This window comes from Meriones unguiculatus, chromosome 15, assembly GCF_030254825.1.
Source record: "Meriones unguiculatus strain TT.TT164.6M chromosome 15, Bangor_MerUng_6.1, whole genome shotgun sequence".
NCBI classification, from domain to species: Eukaryota; Metazoa; Chordata; class Mammalia; order Rodentia; family Muridae; genus Meriones; species Meriones unguiculatus.
The window spans coordinates 75,188,502-75,211,402 of NC_083362.1; the positions used below are offsets into that span (position 1 = coordinate 75,188,502).

The window sequence follows — 22,901 nt, forward strand, 5'->3', positions numbered from 1 at the left end:
TGAGTGGAGATGGGGGGGTGGACTAGTCCTTTAAGAAGTGGAGTAGGGCAAACAAGCTTTGTAGGGTGGACAGGACAGGAGGGGCACGTGTGAGCCATGCAAAGACTGGTGGAGAAAGGATTGACCTGAGGGTTCTGGAAGGCTCAAAACAGGGACACACCCGAATAGTCCAGTTGCTATGGTGATGACGGTGCCCACTCTTCTGAAGTGGGATATTACTATTTGCATGTCCTAAAATGGCAGGGAGATCTGAAATTAAGTAGCCTGTTTGGATGACATATGTTGGCCCGAGGTGGGACACCTTCACACCTTGGAGGGGCATTGCCTTGAGTGAAGACTGAGAAAGCAGGGTGGTGTTCATCCAGTTCCCTGGCTCCCCAGTGCTCAGGCCAGTACCGTTCCATTTCAGAGCTGTTCATTCAGCACAAGGCCTGCTCATCAGTCATGCTGGGGAACGTCTCCTGATTAGCTGGCCACCTCCATCCCCCCCCCCACTGGCCTGCCAGTCCCTCACAACTGTATTACTGTGGGCAATTTCAAATTAGTGGCTAGCATCCACACGGCAATTTCAATTTGCTTTTCTGCAGTTAGCTCCACAAAACGAGCATCACAGCCAGCGCCAACAAAGCAAGCAATTCCCTGGTGGAGAACTATTGTGGCAGCAGGAAAGGCTGGGGCTAGATGAAGTAACAAAGGGTAATGATGCAGAAAATGCAGAAGCAGGAGCCCTGGTTCAGTCTTTACCTTCGTCGCTGACGTGACTGACCGGCTGGTAATGGCAACAGCATGGGGCAGGCGCCAGCAAGGGCCTACCAGGGCAGGGCTGGGGTCCACAAAGCACTATAGGCAGGGACCCCTCCCCCAGGATTGGACTTTTCTGAAAATTCTGAGGCCTATGCAGGGTTTGTTGGGGTGACATGAAGGAACAGGAGTGAGCAACAGGAGGAGGAATTTCAGGGCTTTTCATTTTTGGCTCCTAAGACAAGAGGTCTTCAAAGGCAGGTCCCAGGAGGAATCAAATCTAGTCCTAGGGGAGCTATGAGAGGATGAGAGAGCCAGAGGCCTTGATGTGGGGCAGAAGAAAAAGCCAGTTTTGCATTAAGGGTCTTCTAGCCTGTGAGTGGCACCCAGATTGAAGGTGTGCGAGGCCTCCATAGTTAGCCTGGTTCTGAGCATCCTATTACCTCTTCCCGGTTTTGTGTTCTCTCAAACCTCTGCTCTCTTTTGTGAAGGAGGACCTCCTCCCAGGGTTGCTGGGAGTTGCCCTCATGGGTTTATTGTGCCTCTTTTATCTTGCCTCTCTGTCAGAACCCTTCTTCACACCACAGAGGTGTGGCATCCCGACACAGGCTCCACATTCAAGTTTTCTCAGGGCTGGTCAAGCCTTTTCCATCTGTCACCTCATTGTGCAGAATGGGACAATGACCTTCACTGTGGGGGCCTTAATCCGAGGTAAGAAGTACTAGAGGATCTGTCACCATGGATGAGATTTCAAGGGATGTTCCTGGAATCCCCAGCCTGTCAGGTAGCCATTTTGAGCCAAGTGGCCTCGCTCTTTGTTCTGTGACTGTGGTCAGCCAGAACCTGTCCCCTCATGTTCCTGGAAGATGCTTTCTTCTCTGGGCATTTATAGCTTGGAGACCAGAGGAGTCTTTGGGATAGAGGCTGGGACCTGTGAGAAAAAGGACACTGGGCCAGGAGCTACTGAGAATGCTGTCCCTAGTCCTCTTGTCCCCTGTAGCAACTGTTGCCCTGGCTGATCCTCCCCTTCTGAACATGTGTTCACTGCTGCCGGTTCCCAAGACCTGGTGGCTTGAGGAACTTGGGTAGAGCTAGCCTCGCTTCAGCCTCAGCGTGGCAGAAAAGCATGGGGCCCTGTTCCCCTGGGTCAGGCCTGTGCTTGCTATGCCCAAGGTCCTTTGGAGCTTGCCATGCCCATGTGTGGCCCAGCACTCACTCCCTGCTGGGGGGGGGGGGGTGGATCATCCCTGGGCCTTGTGTTCAGACACAAGGGGAAGTTTTTGCTCAAATTCAATGGGATACTTTACATGGTTTGAATGATAACAGCTCCTATAGACTCATATATCTGAATACTTGGTTCCCAGTCAATAGAACTATTTGGGAAGGTTCAGGAGGTAGGGCCTTGTCAAAGGCCCTGTCTCAGTAGGCTTTGAGGTGTCAAGACTCATGCCATGCTCAGTGAGTATCTGCCTGCAGCTCCCAGATCAAGATGTGAGTTCTCAGCTATCTCTGCTGCCACGGCTTCCCTAAGCCGTCGTGGACCAGATGGAATGCTCTCTTTCATAAGGTGCCAGGGCCAAGTTGTTCTGGCACAGCAATAGAACAGTGACTTCTGGGACTTGTCTGGGTGTGATTTGTGGTCTTCAAAGCACGGAATTCTCCTGACAGTCAGGATCTTCTAACCGGTGGGAACAGAGCAAAAGCTCAATTTGTCCACTGTGAGGCTGTGCCCCCATAAGCCTCCGTATCCTACAGAGCAGACCCAGCTATGGATGGTGTTTGTGGCATCAGGAAGACAAGACTGGAAGGGTGGATGTGGGCTCTGAGGAGGTGGTTCATCTGCCCAACAATGTCCCCATCTCTGCCAGCTTCCTGCCTTGCACATTGGTTCCCATTGAGGTATCTCATCTTGCTCCCTGCACCCCCTAAAAGCAACCCCACCCCTCCTCACTGGCTTTGGATCTCTCATTTATAAGCAGGTAACATTCTCCAGAATCTCTGTGGGCTTAGGTTGCTATAGAGCTAAGGGCTCTTGGGAGAGGAAGCCAGAAAAATTTCCTGAACTCAGGCGTTCTTCTGGCTGATGATTAAATAAGTAGAGACTAAGAGAGGTCAGGTTACTTGAAAGACACACAGCCTGCCAAGGTGAATGGCAGAACCAGCCCATTCTCCTGAGTTTCACATCACCCACGCTAAAGTCCTGTGGGAGAGCAAATCGTCATGTATGTTAGCAGTACACACTATGATGACATCACATATATGACCCCGGAGTAATCATAGCCCTGCATTGCTCTTAAGACATAGGACGCCCTCCTAGGTAAATCTGTCATCAGGCAGACTGGGGCTTTTCTTCCTCAGTGTCTCAACATGGCCAGCAGAGGGCGCTAAGCCCCGGCTTCCCGGATGAAGTATAACAAATGAGTCTTCCTAAGAGGTTTTGAAATGACAGGGCAATCAGGGCTCATTTGGAGAAGCAAAGATTGAGCTTTGGGGCTTTACCCAAATCACCTCTACCTGCTGAAAATGATGTATAATACATAAGTGATTAAAATCCTCACCGATTTAATCAGAAATTCACAGCTAACCACTATTTGCTTTGGTACAAATTGGTGTGGAATAACAAGCTGGTGTATCTGTACTTTTTTTTTTTTTAAACTTGTGGGAAATTTGCTGGAGATTTGTGGGGGGAAGTGTGGGGGAGGGGAGCCATTGAAAGGAGAGAAAAGAAGGAAGGAAGCAATTGAGACTTAGCTCCCCAGAGGCTCTGAATGCAGGGCACTTAGCTTTGCTGCTGATGGCCTTTGTTCGTGAATTTCGGGCCCTTTACTATTTATTATTAGGAACAATAGGAAATAGTAATAATAACTCCATGTGTGCCTCTGGCTGTAACTGAGCAGAGTTCTGCAAGTTGTTTCTTTCCTCTGAATCATGCTTGGGCTGAAAAACCTCCTTCCTTCCTTCTTTCCCATTTTTTTTTTCTTCCAAATTATGCCTCATAAAAACCAAGGCACTGGCTTCTTTCAAATACTGACAAGCACTTAGGGCAGAGAGGGCCTACTGTGGAAGGCTCAAAGCCCGTCTCCTTTACTGCCTTGAAAAGCTAAGACTTTTTCTTGAAAGGTAGAGACGGCCCCTTGTGAGGGGCCCCCGTGGAGGAAGGGAGACTGAGAGAATGGAAGACTCACCCGCTTCTCAGCCTGCGGGACTTTTTTGTAGAAGGTTTTCTCTGTGTCTTGGATCCACACCACGGAAGGTTGAAGCTCGCGAGCCACCTGCAGAGGACAAGAGCCCGTCTAGAAGTGAAGGGGTCTCTTCCTGAGGGACACCGGCTCTCTTTCCCCCAAGGATGACTGGAGGCATCTCTGGCACCCCTCGAGGAAGGCAGGTTCTTGAGGTCACCTGTCCACCTGCCCCATCGCAGTATCACCCATCTTAGTACCAGTCCGGGTAGTGGGGCCGTGAGATGGCCTCCACACCCACAGATTTGCCTTAATGGACACATTCCTGGATCAGTGCCCAGAGCCCCAGCGTGGTCTGGTTTGTCAGAAAGCACTAGTTTTCAGCTGAAAGTGAATGGGTTTTAATCACAGCCTACTCACAGTTCCCAGGTTCATTCAAGTTTGTTTGCTACGAGAAAACAGTTTTCATCACAGGCTCCCATGATGCTCTTTGTTCGCCTCTGTCCACCTGTGCTTTGTGACTGAGGCGCCTCTGCAGGCTGGTGGCTCTGAGCCTTTCTAGAGTGAGCAGAGGATTCATGGCAGAGCTGGGACTGGACTTAACCAAGGCATGTGAATAATAGCCACACACCTAACAATCTCTTCAAAGCACCCACCTAGGAGTGGAGTTCACGTATTTTTGCAACAATTTGCGCTTTGTGTGAAATTGTGGTGGGTAAAGGCCATATCAGCCACAGCATATATGCAGTGTTAGGAATTCTTATGTACACATTTCTTAGAACATTGCTGAGGCAATTTCATTTACTCAGTGGCTGACGGAAAGTTCACTAGGGGCACGGTGGCCGAGTCTGTCTCCTTGGCGTTATGTGCCGTGTGAGAAAGTAGATTAGGTGTCTTCCGAGACAAAGTGGATGTTGACTGAGCTTGATCCAACACCTGGTCAGATGCAGCTGTGTCCTCCCAGTGCGCTGGGGACACTAAACTGTTTATTGACAGGGTCCCTGAGGGTCTGTGGGGCTCTGAGCGGCACAGCTGCAAAAGGGCAGAGGCAGGATGGAGGCCAGTGAAGAGTAGGAAGCATGCTACACCTATGGATTCCCCAGCCTACACCAAGGGCAGTTCCAGGGTCCCTGCCTCAGGAGAACCAAATGCTGGCTCTGGAGAAGAATGGTGGAGGATAAAGACCCAAACACTCTCTGCTGATCTGCTTATCCCACAAACCTAGTGCGGTCCCTCTCTCTCTCTCTCTCTCTCTCTCTCTCTCTCTCTCCCTCTCCATGAACACTGCTTCTTTCATTAAGCCCTACCCCAGACCACTGTGACTCTGAACTTAGGGTAACCTCCATCTGTGTGTACTTTATTTTGGTCTGGCCTCCCGTGGTTTATTTTTGGTACCAGAATCCAAATAGATGTTTTCTCTTTCCTAGATTTTGATCACCAGAAAAGAAAAGAGAGATCAAAAGAATTCAGTGAAGAGGCTTAGGAAGGTGGCTCAGCCAATAAGTGCTTGCTGTGCAAGAGTGAGGACCTGAGCTTAGATCCCCAGCACCCAGGTGAAAAGACAGCATGGTGATGTATGTATCCCAGTGCTAGGAGCTAGAGACAGAAGGACCTCTGGGGCTTGTTGGCTAACCAGTCCAACCACAGCTGCCAGATTCCAGCTTCAGTGAGAGAGAACTTGTCTTTAAAAAATAAGGTGGCTCCTGTTCCCTCCAGATCTTTCTGTCTCCCCCTTCTTTCATAAGATTCCCTGCACTCTGCCCAAAGTTTAGCTATGAGTCTCAGCATCTGTTTTGATACCCTGCTGGGTAGAATCTTTCAGAGGCCCTCTGTGGTAGGCTCCTGTCTTGCTTCTTGTTTTCTCTCTCTTCCGATGTCCATCCCATTTGCCTTTCTGAATGAAGCTTGAACATCTTACCCAGGGTCCTCCTTCTTGATTAGCTTCTTTAGGTGTACAGATTTCAGTATGATTATCCTATATTCTATGTCTAATATCCACTTATAAGTGAGTATACTCCACAAGGAGAGCAACAGAACCAAACAATCTGGGCACAGGAGTCTTTTGTGAGACTGATAATCCAAACAAGGACCATGCATGGAGATAACTTAGAATCCCTGCACAGATGTAGCCGATGGCAGCTCACTGTCCAAGAGGGTTCCCCAGTAATGGGAACAGGGACCGTCTCTGACATGAACTCAGGGGCTGGCTCTTTGATCACCTCCACAGAGGAAGACAATGAAGCCAGTCCTGATGAGACCTGATAAGCTAGGGTCAGATGGAAGAGGAGGAGAACCTTCCCTATCATTTGATTGGGGGGGGCATAGGAGAAAAAGAGGGAGGGAGGGTGGGAGTGGGAGGGGATGGAGGAGGGGGCTACGGCTGAGATACAAAGTGAATAAACTATAATTAATAAAAATAAAATTAAATAAAAAAAATAAGGTAGCAAATGATTGAAGAAGATAATCAGTGTTGACCTCTGGCCTCCACATACACATGGACAGATAAGTACTTTCACACACATGCACCCACACCTTTTAGTCTGTCCTAGTAACAGATTAAAACAGTTTGTGTCTGGCCTGGCCCTTCTCATACAACACCCTGCTCCCTAAATCCCAATCCCATTCATTGCCAGTGTCTCCAACTCTGGTGCGACTTTTCATGGATGCTAGTGAAGGTGAGGCTGCCCAGTGTGGGCTGAAAAAGCTCAAGCCAGTTATCTGAGGAGTGACCAGCACAAACCAGGCCACTACCCCAAAGCTGTCACCCGTGCCATGGACATATGCCAGGATAAAGGGACACTCTCTTTCCTTCCCTGTCCCTCATCTGTCGTCTTTTATTTAATAAAACCAGTGGCCAGAGATGTCAAAGCAACTTCTTAAATGTCTCTCCAGGGTCTCCAGGGAAGGTTATATATGCCCTGCAGCTAGAAGGCTGAGGCCAGCGATCCCACCCCAGTCCTGCAGTGTGAAATCCATCATGTTTAGGCACCAAACTCTTTGCTGGGACGGCGAGGACTCAGAGAAAGCCACAGAACAGTGCTGTCTCCCTGATACCACCTCCCTCTGTCTGTCCCTTCCTGGCTAGGAAGGAATGAGAAGGGGCAGACAAAGAGAGACAGTAGCCGGGAGTGCTGGCTGCAGCTTGTGCTTAGAATTTTACTCCACCGTGCGTGTATGTGCTGGTCGGTGGAAGGCGCACGAAGGAAGGAGCCAAGAGGAGCCAGAGGAGGATGCAGCCTCCTCTCCCACAGGATGGCAACTTTCCTTAGGATGGCCAGTGGTTTTCAACCCATGAGTCTTGACCCCTTGGATGTTGAACCACCCTTTCACAGGGGTCTCCTAGGACCACTAGAAAACACAGAGATTTACATTTTCATTCATAACAGTAACAAAATTACCTTATGAAGCAGCAACAAAAATAATTTTATGATCTTGGTCACCACACCATGGGACATTATATTGAGGTCACAGCATTAGGAATAGATGTCCTGGCTGGGGAAGGACACTTAGGGGATAGTGAGTCTAAAGGGGACCAGATGAGGGAGGAAATGATGAGGTCAGCTTGGGCCACCATGAGCTTGACTGACATCAGAAAAGACCAATGGTCCAGGAGGGAGATTATCCAGGAATGGTGTGGAGAGTCTGCAAGGGGAGAAAAGGGTTGGATAGAGTCCAAGCAATCTTCCAAGAAGCCACTGGTGAAGGAAGATGGGGTCTGGGGGGCCAAGCCATCTTGGAAGCAGGTGTAAGACAGAACAGGAACAGTTGGCCACTGGCAATGCTGGTCAGGAAGCCGAGTAGCTAGATGTCACCGGTGGCCCTTGGCAGGAGTGTAGGGGGCAGAAGGCAGGTGGCAGGTTCCTAAAGTGTGCATGGACACAGTCAAGAAGACAAAGGACTATGTGCAAATAGTGCATCAGGTGAGGGGGGGGGGTGTATCTAGGCAGCTTTGTGCATCTGGGACTTAGAGCAAGAAGACCACAGAGGTGGTGTGCGACCAGGTGGGAAAACCAGAAAAGGCAACCCTGGAGGGAGACAAGGGTAGGGCGAAGGAGAGAGAACTGCTACTGTCGGACAGTGTGACAAGAGAGAGACTAGGAGGTAGACTCCCTGTAGGCAGGCAGATAAGGAGATGGGCCACAGCTAGGTAATGAATTGACAAATTGCCAAGATGGCCAGCTTCTCCCTCACTCTCCTGACTTGAGACAAAGCCTGGCAGCTTACGGCAAAGGCCTTGCAGGATTTTGTCTCCCACCAGCAGCAGGCTGCCCATCCTCCAAACAGGAAATACACTTCTCTAAGGTCATGATACCACAAGGAGCTGCCATTCATGGCTATAACCTTATTTGAAGCCATACAGACGGCTTCTGACCTCTTAGGCCTACAAGATGGGCATTTTGGGAGCACACGGTTGATATTCCCCTTAGAATAACTTCTGGAGGGATAGGGCCTGGTGGAAGCCACACATAGGTTGTGTTGTTTTAAAGTCACAGCTTCCTCCCAGAAGCTCTATCTGTCCGTCCGTCCCATCCCCCATCCCCGCAGTGAACAGGTAGGGACCACCACAAGGGAACTAAAAGTATGTACATGCTGGGTCATTAATTTGTCACCTGTTAAAAGTGTGGCATTTTCTTTGTCCAGGTCCTCATCGTCTTTCAAAGCTTTGTTACAAACAGCAGCTTAGGCCACAAGGCCAGAATGTTTACAGAATGGAGACTGACAAAGGCAGCAGAGAACTGTGTGTTTAGTTCAATACCAGCATTGCTGTATTCCAGATAATACCTCTGGGATGGAGATTATGCTAAATAACAGTCACCCAGCTCACCTTGAAAAAGGAAAGCTGCTATGGTATATAAGAATGGCCCCCATAGGCTCGTATATTTGAATGCTTAGTCAGCAGGGAGTGATACTATTTGAGAAGGATTAGAAGGATTAGGAGTGGCCTTACTGGAGGGAGTGTCACTGGGGGTGGGCTTTGAGGTTTCAAAAGCCCATGCCACGCCCAGTCTCTTTCTCAAAGTTCTTTTCAACTTTCTTCTACAGTACTTGTTGACATTCAGTGTCATGCTAGTACTTAGCCTGAGATGGAGTTTATTACCCACATTGGGCTGTATTCCCAACAACCTGTATTCTCAGGTTGTTCCCTGAGTCTGGGAACAACCAGGTCCAGTATGCCAGGGCTGCTACTGGCTTCACAGTAGCCCCAGTCACTGCGTGAATTCTGTTTAAAAGTGTGGCTCTTTGCAAGATCCTGCAGATAGCATACGGGAGCTGGAGCGGCACAGAATGCTAGACAGCTATCTGTTTTCACATCCTATCTGTGCCCTTCCCTGTCTTAACTGGGGCCACCTCAGACCTGCACACAGGCTGGTTGATCATCTCAAAAATGTGTTGCCTAAAATGCTAGCCCAGGGCTAACCTGGCCAGTTGCCTGCTAGAGTGGCTACCCTCCCTCCACCACAAACTTGATCACTGATGCTCAGTGAGCCATCTTAGGGCCAGAACATCTGGGTAAGAGGACATTGGCCTCAGGGCCCAGCAGTTCCTTGATGAAGTTGACCGTTGGCTGACCCACCAGGTACAAGGACAGGCTGTTTCCACCCAAAAGAAGATCTTTTAAAGCCACCATGATGATTACCAAACACTAGCCAGCTCCCCACTCGGCAAACGGAGCAGTCGGGTGACCTGGCCCAGCGCTGACTCCTTTGGCATGAGCTGAGGAAGGCTGAACGGCTGGAATGGCTGGCCTCATGGCTGCCATTTTCAGGTCTTAAGAACTGGACACTCACGGTTACTGGAGGCTCTCCCTGCTTGTACCTCAGCCTTCTAAAGCTTCACCTGTGTAATTATCTCTCTCCCTTGGTGGCTCTGTTTACCAACAGTAAGTAATGGGCCTGTTATACCATATGCTTTTGTGTGTGTGTGAGAGAATTAACAAAAAAAAAAAAAAGATTTGACAATTTGCTAATGAAAAACGATCTCTTTTGCTCTTTTAATTTTCACTTAGTTATGGAGAAGCTTCATTTAAATTATGCAGATAGTTTGAGGTCATGGCCAATTAAATGTAATTGAAGCTCTAAAGTCGTGCGGGATAATTCACTCTGTGGCCAGCAGAGGGCTCTTCAGTTCCATCAAATATCAAATGTCCCTGTCAAGCACTGACCAAGGGGGAGCTTCCTCAAAACAAGGAGGCTTCTACCACTGAGTTCTTTTGAGTCCCCGCGCACACTGCCCAGTGGTCATCATAGGGGTCAGATCTCAGGGCACACCGTTACAACATGCTTACATCACATACATTACAGACACAGGCCTGGGTATTTTAGGACACTCTCCCACAGGTCCCACTTCACTGGGTATGGAGGACCTCAGGAAAACAGCAACAAAATCCAACGACTGCTTTCTAAACTGTTACCTCAGTTTACCAAGCTGGAAAGGACCACTCACACTCATTTCCTTCACTCGTTCTCTCGTTATTCAATGAATACTGGTAGAACTAATGCCTTTGGGAGGAGGGAAGGAACCTTCCATGGCAGGGACCCTCCCTGCCTGCAGATATGCAGTGCCCTGGGCCTGTGTGTGAGGTGCTGCCATGCTGGGGAGGAGTGGAAGGGTTTAGGTATTATTGGGGGTTCACATTCTAAGTCTACTCTACTAACTGGGGGTCTATTAGAATACGATGTGAGAACATTTCCTTCTGCACCCCCTTCATTTTAACATTTTACTGTTAGTTGCTGTCTTCTTGCGTTACCTTTTATACAATCAAGGAAGCAATTTCAAGTTCTAGCAAGAGGCTAACTTAGTTTTGAAACTGAAAAGGATAACCAACAAAAAGAACAGAGGTATCCTAAAACTGGGAGCCTAGCTGATGAAAAGGAGATAAACTGAGGTAGGGGAGAGGGGAAGAGGGACTAGGACGCAGGGACTCACGAGAAGGGCTGCTCGTTCTGATGGGCAGTGTATTGGGGGCAGGCCAGTGCTAACAGGAGCGGACACAGTGGCGCTGCTGCTGTGTGGAAGGGGAGGAGCCCAGGTGGAGGGGTGCTGTGCTCACACACGCAGTGACCGGGCGCTGAGAGTCCTGCCCTCCCATCCTCTGCCCTGCTCCACGAGGGCTGAAGGGCTCACCGCAGGCTGCCCCAATGCGGGGGGAACTTGGGAAGAACAGGGTGTATGTGGGCTGAGTACTCAGGCACACTTAACTCTGCAGGGCGGGTTTAACCACCCAATACCTCATCTTCCCCTAAGTGTCTCCAGGGTGGGGAAGCACCCTGTCCAAGCCTGGCCACCGGCCTGCCGCTCTCCCCACATATAATCAGTGGCCTCCATCCCATGCTCAGGGACTCGAGGTCCATACTGTGCTCCCTCACGCCCTGCCGGCAGTCTGATGCTCTCTCTCTCTCTCTCTCTCTCTCTCGCTCTCTCTCTCTCTCTGGAGCCCCACTCATCCTTGGAGGGCAGTTAAAACTAGTGCCCCCGTGGAGACACTGGCTGCCTTTTTCCATCTGCTGTAACTCCCTTCTCACAGAGCCTACACCGATGAGGCTCTGTGACCAAGGGACCCTTTCATTCTTTTGTTTTCTTTTTTCTAAGCTGCTATGTCCTCAGTTTGGGGTGGACTTTCCCATGGTTCGTTCGGCCTGGGCTCCTTCCTGGATGTTCTCTCCTTTGTCTCTGTCCTCTCAGGACTAAACATTGAAAGCTCAGGTAGTGGAAGGCAAGACAGAGATCCCTCTGGCTACCCAGATGCCCACCACTAAAGAGTATGATGAAGTACGGCCTTAGAGTGATGACACGAACTGTGGGTCCTGGACTGTGGCACATGCGCACTGTGGGATGCTGATGGTGGGAACTATATGTGTGTGGGGAAGAGCACAGAGAACTCTCCACACATCCTGCTTAAACCTGCTGTTGGCTTAAGACTGCTATAAACAAAGTACGTGCATGAAAAGATTTAGGGATCCACCTGTACCCCATCCCTCAATTTGAAACCGCCTATACCACACTGTGCAAGGTGACCTTGGCCTTCGTATAGATACCCTTTTAGGATTTATGCTCAGTGTCCAGGTCTCTTGGTTTTCACACATGATGCTGTACCAAGACAGTAGTTTCTTTCCTTCTTTCCCCCTTTCCCTCTCCTGCTTCTCTTTCCATCCTCACTCTCACACTGTATGTGTGTGTGTGTGTGTGTGTGTGTGTGTGTGAGAGAGAGAGAGAGAGAGAGAGAGAGAGAATATGCATGTGTGCATGTGGTGCCAGAGATCAACCTTAGATGGCATTCCCTGGGTTCATCCTCTTTGTCTCTTGAGACAGGGCTTCTTCTCACTAAGACCTGGGGCTCGCTGATGAGGCTAAGCTGGGCAGATCAGTGAGCCCCAGGGAACCTCCTGTCTATACCTTCCTGGCACTGAATAACCAGCTGGCTTTTCTTGTGGGCGCTTGGGATGGAAATTAAGTCTTCATAATGATTGGCAAGCACTTTACTGATGAAGCCACCTTCCCAGTGAACGCCTTCCTTTCTTCATTTAGCCAGCTCCGTTTTGAGGTCAGCTGTGGCCTGTGTCACATATATGTCACAGTCTTCACAGAGTGGTCGTGATACCACCACAAGCAACAGCAGTGTCCTGGGGTTATTCAACAGTTGTTCTCAGGAGCTGTGGGGCAGAGCTGTCCGGCTTCTCTTGGGACTGTGGCGTAAGCCTTGGACACCAGCACATCTGAGCATGGGTCCTCACCTGGGTAAGGAACTGGGCACAAGGGCTTTGTGCATCCTTTGCTTGCTGGCTGCAGGCTAGTGTGGCTGCACTAGATGTGACAAATCCTCCCTCCCCCCTGCAGAGCAGCCATCGTAGCCCCCTTCTCCTAGGACCTCACTCTGGTGCTAGCCCTTGGCTGGGTCACTGCAGGAGGAGGAAGAACAGAGCCACTGGGCCATCAGGAAAGAGCCAACATCTCCCCTGAGGGCAGGTGCAGGCTGGTGGGTTCTGCTTCACTTGTTCTTTGAACTCTGATTTCCCTTGAGTCTCTAAGGAGAAGCTTGAAGAGTCAGGATCTTTCTTATGAGAAGAGGGAAGTGGGAGGAACAGTCGGAGAGCTTAGAAAGATGAGAATCTCGTGAGAGCAAGTTCAGAGGACTCCATGGCTGGAATGCTCCCAGCTGATGCTTTGGCCCAAGGGTCCTGGCCCGCTAGAGGCCCAGATGCAGCCAACACCATGGCTTTGGAGTCAGGCCTGGCTTTAGGTCTACAATCCAGTGCTCTAGTTCTCGGGGTATGACTTTCCACCTTATTGGATTTGGGCACAATTAGAGAGAACAGTATGTATAACTCCTTTGTGTGTGCCTCATTTCTGGTTAGATATCTCCAAAAGTCGCTTTCAGATTCCTGCCTCTGACTTACTGTCATAAGAGTCCAAAGAGTGTGCCTTCGGAGTCTGGGGACATAGCCCTTCTGCCCAAGCGTACGTATTCAGTGTCCCCCATACATGAAAGCAACCAATTGTTCTGCCTGCCTGCCTGCCTGCCTGCTTAAAACAGAAATGTACTGTTAGAAATTCTTGGGGCTCCCAGTCTGAGATCAAGGCACCTGCAGAGTTGGGTCCTGCTTAGGACTCCCCCATGCCTTTCTCCTAGTTCTGTCCCCTCAGGTTTTCCTTGGTTCCTTGAAGGTAAATGTTCTCCCTGTTTCTCGCCCCTTCCACCCCATCTCCTGGTGTTTCAGTTCTCCCTGTCTACACCAGGAGCTGGAGGTACAAGGAAAGTCTAATTGATCAGATGAGTAATTTCTAATATTTCCTAAAGGTAATATCTTTTTCTCCATCTTACCCCAATTGGACAGAGAATCTGAAATAACAGTTGCTCCCATTTATACTGAAAATGTCTTAAAGAAACCCCTTACCCTACTATCATGTGTAAAACCCAAGAATCCTTCAGGAGCAATGAAAATCGACTTGAATCTATGGTTGTGAAACAAATCAGAGGTTTGTTGTCCACCCAGTTTTCAGGGTGGTGTGGGAGACTGAGCGCCCCCAGCTGGCCAAGAGAGCATAGGGGTTGCAGCTTCTCTCCAAAGGGTAATTAAGGCATAGGGATTAGTCACATGAGGCATGCTGGGTAATAAGATCTTGCTGTTTTGCTGATATTCACCTTGAGCAAATCCCGCAGAGCCAGCCTTGCTGCCCTTGAGCCTGTGACCTGACTCCTATACCCTCCGGCTTTCTGGATGCTAGTGGGCCACGCCCTCAGGCTTCCTGCTCTCCACTCGCCAAAGGGGGCTCCTAATCCTGCCTTCCTCTGGTTAATTAAATGCAGATAGCTGCTCTGTCAGTCATGCCGAAGCACAGTGGCCTCTTGGAGCAGTTTTTAATTGAATGACTCTCACTCCTGAGACTTCTGGGTCTTTCATTAATCAGCTACATACACAACAAAGGTGAAACTTAATGAGGTGTGTGTCAGGCACCCTAGGTGGATGATGTGTTGTTCTACATTTTAATATCATGACATCTAGCATTTCCTGTCCACACAATGGCAGGCTGTGATAATTCTAGTAAGTGTACGATAAGTGTAAGATTGCTTATCCGTTATCAAGACAAGGGCTCTCGCTCTCCTAGAGCCACACCAGGAGCCATGTTTTGAGTGAAGTGACCCGGGCATGTGTGTATTCATAGCTCAGGTTATGAAACCTGGAGGCCCAGCTGGACTTTGTGGTGTCACAGGGCACGAAGACCCAGCAAAGTCACTATTCCCACACTTTGTGCCCTGCTCACAGGCTGCTGTGAGAAGTGAATGCGGTCTTCATTTCCTATTTGTTGCTGTGAGAAAATATCAGGGGCTAGAAGCAAAAGGGTGTTGGGTTTTATTGTTGTTGTTTTGGTTTCTTTTGAGACAGGGTTTCTCTGTGTAGCCTTGGCTGTCATGGACTCACTTTGTAGACCAGTCTTGCCGTAAGCTCGCAGAGATTTGCTGGCCTCTGCCTCCCAAGTGCTGGGATTAAAGGGGTGCACCACCACTGCAAAGTAGGGGTGGAGTTTAGCTCAGTGGTCAAGTGCTTACTTAGCAAGTGGAAGCTCTGGGTTTGGACTTCAGCTGGGGGCAACATAGAGCAGGAAAAAAATATTTGGTGTAGGCTTCTAGGCTGCAGTCCATTATAGCAGGAAAGTGGAGAGCAGAGGGGAATGAGTGCATGCTGCTTTCTCGCTTGCTCATGTTCAGCTTCATCTCTTTATTAGAGTTCAGGACTCCTGCCTAGTAAATGGTGCTGCCCACAGTGGACTATAACTTTCTACATCGATTAACAAGCCATACAATCCCCATAGACCAACCTGATCTAGATAGTTCCTCTTTGAGACTCCCTTCCCAGGTGATTCTATGTTGAATCAAGTTGACAGTTCAAACTAACCGGCACAAACACCCAAGCAGTGTGCACGAGACTGTCTGGGGGTGGACAGGCGCTCGGGAACTGCTGATGCTCACCATTCATGCATGGTGAGGACCAGGAAAAACAAACAACTCCAATAAACCCAGAGGCCGATATCCTATGGAAGCTAAGCAGTGAGGGGCTGGCGAGCTGGCTCAGCTGGTGACGTGATTGCTGAGTAAGCCTGGAGACCCGAGTTTGATCCCTGGGTGTTCCCACTGAAAACAGCTGGGCATTGGTGTGGGCTTCTAATGCTAAGGCTGGGGAGCTGGAGACAGGCAGCTCTCTGGTGCTTGCTGGCCAGCCAGGCTGGCCTACTTGGTGAGTGTGGACCAGTGCGAGGCCCTGCCTCTTAAAGCAATGTGGACGGTATCTGAAGAATGACACCCAAGGTTGACCTCTGGCTTTCACATGCACTCACACACCTACATGCTTAGCCCTACTTACATAAGTGCGTCCCACACATGTAAACAAAAACACATACCCACTCACTCATCCATCTACACAAAGTAGACAAGGTCCTGAGGAGATTTTTTGCGAGAGGAGTCATAGAAGCAGAGCACACCGGATAGGCGCCTGTTAATAGCGTTGTGCCGTAGGGTTCCTTGTGACAGTTATGAAAGAAGGGGAGAGCAACAGTCTCCAGGGTGCGATGTGAGAGGTGGCTGAGGGATCAAAACCCCCTGCTGTCTTCACTCACCTGAGACATACTGGTCAGCACCCCTAGGTGACCACTTCCGCCCCTGTTTCAGTGACCCCTCTATCCCCATACTTTCCAGCTCTGAGAAGACAGGCTTGGCCGGTGCCCAGCCCGGAGAGTGTGTGCGGCCACAGTTGTTTCTATAGTTAAAGCTGACACTGTAACAACTACATGTGGGCTGACCAGCGGGGGATAACCTCACGCTACTCAGCCAGATCGAAATTACGTCTTGTAAAATCTTCATATCACATACAAAAGATTCGTATCTGAGTTCTTTAGGACCCGGTCTGGTGATGGGACCCAGAGGGGCTGTTGGGAACTTAACTAAGGTCACAGAGCTGGCAGTGCGTTTGCTCCTCTGAGATGCTGCCTGACCCTGTGTCATCCTTGTCTGTTACCCTCCTGTGCTGGCTTAGCTCCCTGTCAGCTCCTCCTTCAGCCCAGCTGGAAGAGGCTGCGCTCAGAGAGTGATGGGGTGTCGTAATTTATACCACATGAGAAACAATGCAAGCTGATTAGGACAGTGAGACGAGCTGAGGAAGTAAAACGTGGGTTTGATTTTCCAGGAGACAGACAGGCATCTCAGCAAGGAGCCCTGAGGCCACAGGAGTCAGGTCTGGGCAGCACAGTAGGGTGTTTATGCTCCACAGAAGCTGTTTCTAATTGTGGGAGGTTCAGCCAGATGTGAAAATGAGTTAACTTCCAGGAGGATGCAAAGGGATTTCAACACAAACGTGTCTGAGGGTCCAGGAAAGTGACCTGCAGGAAGAGGGAGAGAGCCACAGCGCGTACCTTGAAGACCAAGTGCAGCATCATCTGTAGGCCGTTTTTGCCAGGGTACTTTCCGGCGATGTTTGAGGCAGACAGGTTGAAGAGGTTAGCGCCTGTTTCTGTGCAGATGGCGTGGACCAGCATTTTCTTCCCTACCCCTGGGGGACCAGCCAACAGCAGAGACTTCACCAAGGGAGCTTTCTCGTGCACTTCTGCGGACCCTGGGAAAGACAGAGGCCAGTGCTCTTGGGTGCTGCCAAGAGAAGCAGAGGCCCCTATGCTAGGGTGCCTCGGGCTGAGGCTGCACTGTGGGAAGGGGTCTCTGTGGCCATGATGAACACATGTCAAGCTCAAGGCTCACCTTCTGCCGGAAGAGGCTCTGGGGCCTCTGGGTTCCTCCACGGCAGCTTTTCTCCCCTGGTCCTGCCTTTTTTTTTTTTTTTTTTTTTTTTTTAAGTAAACTCATAATTTTAAAGAACATTCCTGCAATAGCTTACTCAAACTTGCTTTTTTTTTTTTTTTCCTTTTGGGTGGTGGTAGTTGTGGGGTTTCTCTATCTGTCAACAGCCTCACTAAATCCTCTGACAGCTTGGGAACGGAATGTGGAGAGACAGACAATGAAGTCGGCTAAGACGTGTTCATATTCCTAGAACCTTCTTTTCTACTCTGTATTGAAGTGTGTGAGACAGAGGGAAAGGCCAGGGCCTGGGGGCAAAGCTGGAGGTCTTCCTCCGGAGCTGGCCCCAGACTGTCAGGAGCGAAGGCCGCCTGACACTTGGCAGTAAAGCAGCTTGGATTATCATTGTTCCTATGTCCTCGCCCACACAGTCTGTACCTCAGGCCAGGTGTTCTCTAACACGGGGCCAGGGCTGGGGTGGCAGAACAGAGTGGGTACTCAGCAGGTACAAGATGCATAGAATTCAGTGCCTGTCAGTGTGGTGAGGACAGCAGCTGTCCTCAAGGGGCTCTGGTTTTGGTGACCCTGGGTGCCTATGTCTTGGCTATTAATATGTGATTATAATGATAATATTATTAATAATAAAATCTAAGACAGAGTCTCATCCCAGGATGGCCTGATCCTTTTCCTCTGCCTTTCTAATGTTAGGATCACGACCATGTGCCATCATGCCTGGCTCAATACAATTTATCCTTTCCTTTCAACTGAAAAGATACAGGGAATTGAGTGACAGCCAGAAACATGTTTTATAGTTGTTTACCATTCTCCATATTCTTTTGAATGACACATACAAGTGTGCATTGTTTGTGGTTATTGGGGGCTACGGCAACATGACACAATGAAGGACGTACTATTTTTGGTGGCTGGAGAAAGAGGCCTTTCTTCCTTTTTCATACTTGGCTATGGAAGGATGCTTTGGGGTGGCCCTGGCAAGCCCTGCATGCTCCTGTGGCTGAGTTTTAAATGTGGAAAAGTCTTGAGAAGGAACTGAGCCCTGAGAAGGTGAACCTGCAGTGGAAAACCAGGATGTGGCCGAGCCTCAGAGCTCCCATGGGGAGGCAAAAGTGCTTAAACTCAAGAGCCATAGATGTTGGGGAAGCTAAAATTCAGCTAGGGGCCTCAGCTGGACCCTGAGAGAAGGGGACGTCTGTGTGAGACTTTGGAGAAGGTGAGCCCAGGAGCAGTGTGTGAGAAGGATCTCAGTGATGGAGGCACAGTGGCCAATCAGCTTGGTCTTAAAGGAACAGTGAGGTGTCAGGAGACAGGCAGTGATGGGGCAGGTGGGGGAGACTGGAGACAGTAAGTAGTTGGGTGTCTGAAGGTTGGATGGGAACTGTAGCTTGCCAAGATTGCTTGCCAGGGCCAGGGGTGGGAGAGGTCTGGGAAGGGGTGGCAGAAGGAAAGGACAGCATGGTGAGTGGGATCTGGACAAGGGACAGAGGTCTGGGAAAGTGTGCCAGATGTGAATGTCGGATGTCACTTTTCTAGGCAGGGATCACCCAAACCGCTCAGAGGTGAAGAGGGTGGTCCAGGGAAGGTCCCTGTGCTTGGGACACAGCTAACCCAGGAATCTAGGAGGTTTCACTCAAATGGAATGGCCTAGAGATTCGGGACACTTCTAGTAGCTTTGGCCGTAGCATCTGTCTAATGTCTGGAGGACTGCCGAGTAACAGAGGGCTCATGTTCTTGGTCCTGACTCCATTTCTGCCCTCCCTAACTTGAATACCATCTGGAGGTAATGGTAGGGCTCTGGAGGGTTAAGTAACCAGAGAAGTAAACCTTTAAGACAATGACCCACATCTACTCAAGAAAGCACCCTCCCCAGACCCTCTCACCCCTCCCCCATCTTCCAGGGCCTTATTGAACTTGTCCTGGACGTTCTCTTATACCCTGAGGGGTTTAGGGAGCCTCAACCTGATAGTAGTCACATAGGGTGGGGCTCTATTTCATGACCATCTGTGGAAACTGGCCTACACGGGCTCCTGCCAGTGGCCACCACTGAAGTGATCGGAACAGTAGGTGCTCCCTAAGACTTTGCCTCTTTCCTTTTGTAACAGGACACCACTTTCCTGAGGCTTCCCCTGTGAATACAGGGAGGCAAGCTGCGGCCTCAGGAATTGTGCTGGCAGCAGCCAGCATCTCCCCAGGTTGCTTTTACTTGCAGCTGGAGGTGACATGTGAAATTTAGATGAACTGCCGGAAGGCATATCTGTGCACACAGCTCATCCGCTCTACTCGTGTCTGCATTCCTGACAGGTGACATAAAACTCTCTCAAGAGAACAAACTCTCCAGCTGAGTCTGTGGCCAGGAGGGCTTGGCAGCTGTTAATGACAGCACAGGGTAGGGAGTGGAGAGGGATGGGGATAGGGTGGGGTGGGGTAATAGGGGATGTGCGAGGGGCCCTCCATGACAAAGGGGTGAGGGGAGATAGGAGCGGGGCAGGATGCTTCCGGAAGGAAGGCTTATGAAGCAGAATGGAACACCATGCATGCCAGAGACTTGCAAGCCAAGGGAACAACTGTAGCATACACTCAAGCAGGATGAGTTCCTTACACGCCCACCGGCTCCTTGCCTTTTGTGTCCCATCGTGTTACAATAAGGTGTGAGGCTCCATGTGTCTTGTTAAGTTGGCTCTGTGGATACTACATATTGAGCTTGTTGACATTAAATCATGTGCTCCAATATGTTCTATCTGTATGAGATGCAATATGAAATTTAGTACCTGAACATATACACTGCTCCCAAATTACATTTACTACTTCTGATGTAATGTCAAGGACGGGATTTAAGGCTTTCTTGCCAACAGGCTTAAGTTCTTAAGTCAAAGCGGGACAGAGTTATTGAGGCAGATGAAACAAGGAGTCATTTCTAGTTTCATTTCTAGAGTGGCTGGCAGAGCTCTGCCCCCCAGAGGCAGCCACCAGGCAGAGGGAAGGAAGGAAGGGGCTACATGCTTTCCTGCATCCCTAGACACACCCTAGAGCTGTGTCTGAAGAACTGTGATGGAACTCTTTTTCAGCAGTGAGAGGGGATTTTAGGAGAGACCAGGAGAGCTGGGGGAGGGGAGAGGTCGCTTGATATCCAGAAAAGATAGTCCACCATTTTCAAAGAGCTCTCTGCTCAGGGCCCAGCCACAGAATGAGTGAGTGCAGGCACGCAGCCATCTTAGCACTTGGGCTCAGCTCAAGGACCACCTCTCTCCAGCTGATTGCTGTAATGCAAACCAGACCCAAAGATGGTGCTGAAGCTCCTTTCCCACCATGCCTTTCTATGCTGGGCGGGCACTATGGAAGTGAGACAAGGCTTCTTAGTCTCAGCTGGGAAAGCGAAAAGTAATTTTGGTGTCAAAAGGAACTACCATCAAAGCGAGAGGGGAGGCTGCTGTCCCAGCTTGAGGGAACAGTCAGGTCTTACCCAAAGGCAAGATTCCATAGAGGGTGATGAGCTGTCTGACATCCAGGAGAGAGGGCATGGGCTCTATGGCTACCTGGCGCAGAGTCGTCCCCAGGTAGCTGTACTCACCTGGGGAGGAAGGAAACATGGATGAGTGAGTGGGGGAACCAAGCTGGTCTGAAAAAGATCAGAGAACACTAGTGCAGCATGGAAGAGCCACCATGAAGGGCATGTCTGTCCTAGTCACTGAACTACCAATCGGACACAGCCTAGAGTCACCCGAGAACAAAGTCTTGATCAAGGAATTGCCCAGTGAATTGACCTGTGAACATGTCTTTGGGAAACTGTGTAGACTATTAGTTGCTGTAGGAAGCCCATGGCGGGCAGCACCATCCCTAGACAGGTGGCCAGGGGCTGTTTAAAGAAAGCGAGCTGAGCATGGTGAGTAAGCGAACAAAAGCCAGAACAGCAAGCAGCAAGCAGCCTTCCTCCATGGTCCTGTTTTGAGTTCCTGCCCTGGCTTCTGTCAGTGATGACCTGTGACCTGGAAGTGTAAACCAAATAATCTCTTTCTTCCCCAAGTAGCTTTTGGCCAGAGGGTTTTTTAAAATCTTTTTTGTCACAGCCACAGAATGAATCCACCTTTTCTTAGATAAGGCTTGAAGAGAAACCAGGCAAGAAAGCATAGGTATGCCAGATCTAATGAAAGGCAAATTACATTAACTGTTAAATAATCTCCCGTGTGGTGGGTTGATCCTCAGCTTTGTAGTGCAGAGCTCCCCCCACCCCCACCCCCAAAAAAGGCTTGGGCTGTGCAAAGTGAGATAAAGTCTTGAGTGACATACCAAGAAGCTGAAATGTTACAGGATTTTCTTTAGACTCTAAAAGATTATGTCTAATATTGGCAGAAAGTTTCATAATAAATTATTTAAGATCCATGCGGGATGTGTGCCCCAGCAGTGCAGTGTGAAAGGAAGGGTCTGAGTCTAACCCAGGATAAATAGAAACATCTCCGGTTGAGGGTAATATTAATTTACATTTTTATCATTTTTAAAGGGTTACCAAAGGAATAATATGGAAATAAATCTCTACAGGTTTAATTAAAGATATCAAAGGGCTTAATTGTAACTAGCCATAAATCCGAAGTGTTATTTTCTAACTCATTTAGATAAGGTCACCAAGAAAATTAGTTTGGCTGTCTCCATTTGTCACAGGATGGACCTTTATGTACTGCTCTGAGTCCTGTGATCTGTTTCTGAAAGGGTACTGAGAGAGAATACTCCCAGAGTGAGGCAGGGCATTTGATTGTCCCTACAGATGCTTTCTTTCCTACTTCAGGTGCGCACTGACCTCACTGATTGTGTGTGTGTGTGTGGGGGGGGATTGTCAGACACAAAGAGCGCATTCCTGTGTGAAATGCTGAAGATACCCAATGCTTATAGCATTTCCAAACGTGAGGGAAATTAGAGAGACTGGTGCTGTCTTGTGCAGGGCAGCCTTCCAAATTCTCAGCATTAAAAAAAGAAGTCCTTGGCAAGGACGGCGGTATTGGTCGGCGGAATGAATGATAGTGGACACTTCCATTACGGATCCAGAGACTCCTGCGTTTTAACAAGCAGGTAATAAATAGCAGAATGGTTAATTTAGCCTCTACCAGAAGAGAAAGAGACCCTGTAGCAACCGTTAAATCTAGCGCTTACTGCCAGTAAACATGACATTAGAGGGGCTGTGAAAGTGACCTCAATTTTCTTGCTTATGTAAATGCATATTAATATCCAGGCGGACCATATTTTCTGTAACCTAGCAGATTTTATTTAAACAAATTATATTAAATTAAATTAGTGGGTGTTGGTTCTGATAGAGAGAAGGATCCAACTGGCCTGGGCTGTTTGCCAAGTTACGAGTCTCACTCTGAAAGCATGTCTCCGTGTTTTACGACTGACCAGAATGGGAGCCATTATCCCTTTCCCATCCACAGAGTCGGAGCACAGAAAGTTCTGGTTCCCCTGCACAAGCACGAGGTCTTCCAGAAGGGGGACAGAAGATGAAAGAAGAAGAGAGGGTATTTGAGATAGAGGGTGTGAAAAAGGGCTGGAAAATGCAGGGCAAGGAAAGAAATGGGACGCTTGGCGGGCTGAACTGGTCCAGTCTGTCTGTTGGAGTCTTAACAGAGTCCTTACCATGTGCCCTTACCTGGAAGACACTTTTAGACCATGGGACCACCAGGTGCCTGAATATTAGCAGGATC

General features: G+C 49.4%; 1 protein-coding gene across 1 annotated transcript in view; it reads right to left on the reverse strand.

Annotated features, from left to right (window-relative positions):
- The window catches only part of Iqca1 (IQ motif containing with AAA domain 1), a 114,880-nt gene that overhangs the window by 11,457 nt on the left and 80,522 nt on the right, over positions 1–22,901 (reverse strand). The window contains exons 14-16 of the mRNA XM_021644002.2: positions 20,675–20,782; positions 16,824–17,023; positions 3,927–4,013 (exon numbers count right to left, since the gene is read on the reverse strand). Of these exons, the coding sequence (XP_021499677.1) occupies positions 3,927–4,013; positions 16,824–17,023; positions 20,675–20,782 (395 nt within the window). The remainder of the gene's footprint in view (positions 1–3,926; positions 4,014–16,823; positions 17,024–20,674; positions 20,783–22,901) is intronic.